Source organism: Cataglyphis hispanica, chromosome 5 (genome assembly GCF_021464435.1).
Source record: "Cataglyphis hispanica isolate Lineage 1 chromosome 5, ULB_Chis1_1.0, whole genome shotgun sequence".
In the NCBI taxonomy this organism is placed as follows: Eukaryota; Metazoa; Arthropoda; class Insecta; order Hymenoptera; family Formicidae; genus Cataglyphis; species Cataglyphis hispanica.
The window spans coordinates 151321-157729 of NC_065958.1; the positions used below are offsets into that span (position 1 = coordinate 151321).

The 6409-nt window shown below is 31.0% G+C and overlaps 1 protein-coding gene across 3 annotated transcripts; it reads right to left on the reverse strand.

Annotated features, from left to right (window-relative positions):
• On the reverse strand, positions 1 to 5597 carry LOC126849758 (DNA excision repair protein ERCC-5). 3 transcript variants are annotated; one of them, XM_050591954.1, is made up of 10 exons: positions 5374 to 5597; positions 4605 to 4712; positions 4219 to 4394; positions 3548 to 3985; positions 3117 to 3333; positions 1745 to 3030; positions 1559 to 1657; positions 1263 to 1476; positions 853 to 1083; positions 1 to 759 (listed from the first exon to the last, which is right to left on the reverse strand). In XM_050591954.1, the coding sequence occupies exons 2-10, from the start codon at positions 4690 to 4692 to the stop codon at positions 101 to 103; spliced, it is 3408 nt and encodes a 1135-aa protein (XP_050447911.1). In that variant the 5' UTR covers positions 4693 to 4712; positions 5374 to 5597; the 3' UTR covers positions 1 to 100. The 3 variants fall into 3 exon arrangements, with proteins under 3 accessions (XP_050447911.1, XP_050447912.1, XP_050447913.1); XM_050591955.1 differs by lacking the exon at positions 5374 to 5597 and adding an exon at positions 4877 to 5058; XM_050591956.1 differs by lacking the exons at positions 4219 to 4394; positions 4605 to 4712; positions 5374 to 5597 and having other exon boundaries at positions 3544 to 3798.
• Positions 5598 to 6409: the final 812 nt, after the last annotated feature.

Genomic DNA, 6409 nt, shown 5'->3' on the forward strand with positions numbered 1-6409 from the left:
TTAAGGATGTGTTAATTAAATTTATTCTGATAAATCTTATAAATAAGTTGTTATTCACAATATATAAAAACTTCTTTTATTTTAATTTAAAAAATTAGATCTAGTTGCTATCACTTTCCGATAGTTCTGCCTCTTTTTTTATCTTTCGTGTTGCCCTTTTTATCTTTTTTGTTTTATCTAAACCTTTTTTTGATTTTCTATATATCTCTATAGCATGTAATTTTCTTTCTAATGCACATTCTCTATCCTTTTCTCGTTGTGGTATATATTCTTTGGTATATTTTCTTTCGATAATGGATTTAAGAGGTTTATTGGTGATAGCATTTACTTTTGGAAGTGATTTAGTCTCGTGAATCGATACTTCAGAATCGACTATATCTTCTTCTTCGTTCAACTTTTGGACAGCGTTTATTTTGCTTCTTTTAGATCGAGATTTGCAATCTACATTTTCTTCATCCATATCGACGTTATTTAATCTGCATAGAGCTTTCTGCACTCTTTTGCTTAAGGTTAGCTCCATAGATCGCGGCGATATTTTCATTTTAAAGTACATGTCCAACAATTTTTGATTCCTGCTTTCCTCCATTCTCTTCAATATCGGTATCATTGTGTCGTCGAACTTGCCTTTCGTCCATCCAAATTTTTGCCTGGTGTAGTCGCAAAGAAGCACAACGTTCGGTTTACCCCAAGTAAAAGTCTCTTTTGATTCATCAACCGTAGGAAAAAGATACGCTTGGACGACTGCTTGACTTGGAAAATCTGAAATTAGATACATTATTTGCTTTTTCTCTCTCCTTCTTTTTATTTATTCTATTCCTTATCTATCATCTTTTACAGATGATTACTGCTTACCTCTGTCTAACTTCACGTTTCGCAACTTATTGTGTAGGCCCGTTTTTCCGGAAGATTTTCCTTCTTTAATCCACGAGCAAAAATTATATAATCCATGTAATAAGTTATCCCCTTCAGCCGGGAAGGCGGCTAATATTTCTAATGCGGTGACTGGTCCAATACCCGCCACTCCTGTGGTATAATCACTACCAACCAAAAGGGCCAATTGTATCAATTGATTCCGGCTGAGTTCTGTGATATAAAATATGTATATAATGTGTATATTGTTAAACATACATGTACATACATATACAATAATTAATTTCATAATTAATTTTAATTAATTACAAATATTTTAGATAATATATATTATTTACGTATTTTTTGTTTTATTTTAAAAAAATATTAATGGAGATCTATCTCATGCTTACTAAAATGATGTTGAATATCACAGGCACGGAATTGTAACATTCTTCTGTTATTGTTAAAAAAGTTCTTGTATACATATTGACCACCAAACAACCAAATATCGGAGTCGTCTGTAATCGTACCATCGGTGAGTTTAATCTGTTCCAAGAATGCGCACTGCGCTTCCGCTTCCATTGGTGCTGTTATATATGGTATGCCAAATAAATGTAACAATTCCTATAAATAAACATAATATAACACAAATGCAATAAAGTTGCACACATAACAACAATTTCCAATAATATATCCTGAAATATACTTGTGCCTCGGTTTGTATCTGATCAGAAATATTGATAGCTTGTCTCTCAAATTTGCCAATGCCTTTGGTAAGTTCTTCCTGCTCATATTCTAATTGTCCCTGAAATTAGTAAATTCACACATATAAATAAATAATTAAAATTAAAACAATATTAATTTATTTACAGAAGTAATATTGAAAGTATACCTTCAATTCTATTAAATCTTCTTCATTTGTAGGCAATACTGCTATCTTCTCTTGCATATCTTCATTACAATTGTCTTGAGTAGGTAATTCTATATTATTCTTTTTTATTAAAGTGTTAAAGTCTTGAGAGTCGTGCACTTTGCCTTTATCATTTGATATATTCTCGACTAACTGAGTATTTTCCAGTGACTTGATTTCTGTTTTCTCTATGATCAATTCCTCAGGTGTAGTATCCAATAAATTGATTTTTAAATTATTATCTTCAGAAATTAATGGCATTCGGTGTTTACCGTTTTCATTGACAGACTGTATTTGTTTCAAACAATTAGTTAGTAAATCTTCATTTTTATTCTCATTTTTATCCGCTTTTTTAAATATATCGGCGAAAATATCGTCTTCTAATTTTTCATCAGTCTTGAAAGCTATCTCGTCGTTTTCTATATTTTTTTCTAATCTTCCCATATAAGGTATTGGAACATCTTGAATCTCTACAAAATCGTCAGAATCGGAATCTGATGTGTCTGTCTGTACTGTTGAAATTAATTCAACTCTTGTATTGTTATTAGACTTTATAGAAGATTCCTCAGACATCATTGATTTATTAACCATGGATATGACATTAGATGTTGGAACATCTAATGCTTCAGCATTATTTTTTAATGGTTCCTGTTTGGTAAAATCATCTGATTTCACGTTAGATGAAATTAATTTGACAATCATATTATCATTGGTTGAGCATGCATTTAGCATATTTTGCGACTTTACAGATTTCGAAATTTCCATACAATTTTCAGGAAATGTTAATATGGATTTAGCAATTGCTGGAGTTTTATCTTCAGTTAATTCTGAGTTAATATTTTTCTCGTGCATCTTTGCATTTTTACTTACGATTTTTGTTTTATGGCTTTTGTTTTTATTGTATTTCATGAGATGCATAATTTGATTCTGAGACAAACCGCTATACTCTAATAGATATGCTAATGCGGGATTCGATTTAGTTTTACTTAAATGTTTATCTAATGACGCCAACGATTCGTTGATATCAATTTCAGATTCCTTATCACTGTCAAATGCATTTTTATTTATGTCGTTCGAGATAAATGAAAAATCATCGTGAATCGGTACATTAATGTCTTCATCAGAATCCATTAACTCATATTCGTTTATGTCTTCTATAATAGGCGCATGATTACTTGGACCAGCAATAGATTCAATTTTCTCATTCGCATTTTGTAACGTATCATCCGCTTCTGATTCATTTGAGTTTTTTGCCAATGTGTTCTTGTCTGTGAGCAATGATATATATTATATTACAATATATATATATATATATATAATGAAAAATTTTTATTTTGATACTTTGCATACATACCACTGATGTAAATTAATCTCGTTGCACTATCCGCGGCTATTCGAAAAGCTGCATCTTTGCTATTTGTATTAACGCCTTGTTCAGTCAGTAATTTATCTAATTCCTCCAATGTCAGTGTTTTTCCACCCATTTCCTTCTCAGCAGATTCCAAAGATTCTTGCACATATCTACGTTTAAGCAAACGTTTCAACTGGTAGCCAGAAAATTCTTGTGATTCCTATAATTGAATTTTTGTAAAACACTTTATAATTTATTTGTGCATATATATATATATATATATATATATACACAATTATTTAATTTTCATTTCAATTTAATGTACATTATATATATATATATAAGTGTGTGTATATATAGTATGATGTGTGTGTGTGTGTATATAATATATATATGTAAATATAATTTTTTAATTCTTGTACATACATACATACTTGGGGTATTTCATGCAAGCGACCCCAGGAATTTTGTTTCCTCGTTTCTTTAAGATCAGTGAGTATATCATAACGAACATCTGCAGGTAATGCTTTAAATTCATTGCTGGTTACATCAACATTATGTATGTTTCCCATCCATTTAGATTGCTTCCGTGGACTTAGCTCAACAGTAGTGTCAGAATCATCTTCATTATCACTGATATAAGTCTGCATTTTGCTAGTGCTAGGCATATCAGGTAACGTAAACATATCTTCCTTAGAACAGTTAGATTGCATATTTATCATTGCTTGCATTGTTCCATTAGTTTGATCCACCTTGGAATCTTTGTTGAGAACAGTTTTCACAACGCTGTGTTTTATCAAGTTGTTTATCAAGTCTGCCTTCATTTTTTGCGCCTTACTTGTGGCAATAGATTTCTGCTTCCTGCGTAAGGCCTGTGAACAAAAGAATGAGATGGCTCTTTTCTCACTACCTGGTTCCCACGCTGAGAACTAATTACAGTACAAACAATATTATAATCAAGATAAAAAGAACAGTTTTGTTTTTGCATAAATACATAGTGTGTTTAAAGTTTGTAACATACTGTATCTTTTTTGCATTAAATGCACAATATTAGAAAAAAAAAGATCTTATTTGTTAATTAGACAGAATATAATCCTGTATTTACAATTGTATTTTTCTTGAGCATAGGTACGCCTCCATCAAAGACAAAAACAGGCTTGATCTTATAATATAAGAGTTTACATATTCTAGTGAATAATCCAAGCAAATGCGCATTAGGTCTAGGAACACCGTGACGATCTTGATATCCTTGTAATACTTGATATATCCATATCGATATATCTGAAAATTTATATTATATGGATTATCTATTTCACAAAATCTATTTTTAAGTAAGCAAAAGAGAAGCTTTTTTCTCCCATTTATCTTCTGAAAACTTCAACTATAAAAAAAGATACAAAAAGTTGTCATTTATAAATAGACGTTATATTAAAAATTATATTTTCTATCAAACAGTGTTATGGTAAAATTATTATAAGTATTAATGCTTACCAATTGCCAAGACCTTGCCTTCGAGGCTTTCTAGGGGTACCGGTTTCCCGGATGCTTCGAGTAATTTCCATAGGCCGTATACCCCCATTATTTAACACACACTTTGATCTTAAAAATAATACTTATCGCATAAAGATATACAGCAGAAATATTTTATACGAATATTAATTTATTTAAACACGTGTGAGAAAGATTTAATTTATTGAATTATATGTAAATAAATATCATCGGTCATTATTAAGACGTAATCTACAAATATGCAATGAACAAACCGATTTCGTGCAGTACATGATTAATATCGTAAATGCGGAGGTATATAAAGATTTATTAAAAGATGCGTGTTAAATAGTAGAACAAAAATATCGCTTTTTTTCAGACATCGCCATGATTGTCGGCTTTGTGATCAGCTGACGAGCAAAATATAGTGACGAGCAAGTGTACGCGACATATTATTGACTGTAATTATTGACTATACTTTTTCAGTACTGGCAGTTGGCAATTGACAGTTAAGCGGGGAACACACACTTTTCCATAAGCGCATAACCATAAGTTAGGAAATTGATTGGTTCATTTTCTTATGCATACATTTGTGAACCAATCAATTTCTTTATGTTTATGGTTATGCGCTTATGCAAAAGTGTGTGCTCCCCGCTTTAATATCGAAACGCAGTTAGGGCTAATTTCACCACCTTCGGTTAAGTTAATCGACGGTTAATATCAGCAGGGTGGCAACAGAAAATAAAGGTGAATGAAAACCAAGCATTCTTACCATTTCAGTTGCCCTGCCGTCGGTTAAGTTAACCGATGATTAAAATCAGGTGGCAACAAAAATGATCCTAAGGGTGCCGTGTAACAATATTCTATTGACATTTTTGGATGGATGGGTTAACTCGGATTATGAATCCATGTCTTTTATTGGCAGAGACATACAAGTAATGACGTCATTGCATTGTTTCTGCCAATAAAAGACATAGATTCATGATCCGAATTGGGTTAACCCGTCTATCTGAAAACGCCATATGTTTGTATGTACCATGCGCACATTCATGATACTCATATCACAGGGGAGCTATTACAGTTCTTGGGAGTTATTATGGTTCTTGAAACGAGGTGAAAATTACAAAAGTGAACAGATTTACTAGATTTCAACAAATGAAATTGTAGATATTCTAGTGAATTTCCTCACTTTTGTATTTTTCACTTTGTTTCGAAAACCGTAATAAGCCTCAGATAATATAAGGTTCTGCGCGTAATAGAAAAAATATTAGAAATAGAAATAAATATTAAATTTTAAGAAGAATTTGGAATTATTTATTTATTTCAAAAAAAGAACGGAATGTATTAATGCACAATAAAATTAAAATTAAGAATAATTAATCAGTTTTCTTGGTCCTATCAAATTTTTATTAGGAATAGAAATAAGTATTAAATTCTTAAAATTTAATATTTTATTTCTATTCCTAATATTTTCTCTATTGTGCGCAGGGCCTAACATTTGATGATTGTAACGTTCATCATCCGTCTTTGTTTAACTTTCAGTAAACAATAAGGATGAAATAATCCCGAACGTCAACTTGCCAACATAAAATAGAACAATCTATGCTGGGTGTTTTAAAAGTGAAGATGGATCGCTCGAAGGTGATTGGGTACTCAAAAACAAGAAAAAAAGTTGATACGAACATAGATTCGAAAAAACTCGTTTTCGAATTATGCCATTTTTATGTTGAAATTTCAAATTAGTTTGTTTTCAAATTTTTTGTCAAAGTTGAAAGAAGAGATAGTTTTGTATTTATTTATTTTTTTTA

What these genes read in the sequence shown, in the direction of transcription:
- LOC126849758 (XM_050591954.1), bottom strand. Translation starts at nt 4,692, where the DNA reads ATGGGGGTATACGGCCTATGGAAATTACTCGAAGCATCCGGGAAACCG. An exon ending in AAGATTTAATAGAATTGAAG is followed by an intron (nt 1,658 to 1,744) that starts GTATACTTTCAA and finishes TACTAATTTCAG; the next exon opens with GGACAATTAGAATATGAGCA. An exon ending in TGATATTCAACATCATTTTA is followed by an intron (nt 1,084 to 1,262) that starts GTAAGCATGAGA and finishes TTTATATCACAG; the next exon opens with AACTCAGCCGGAATCAATTG.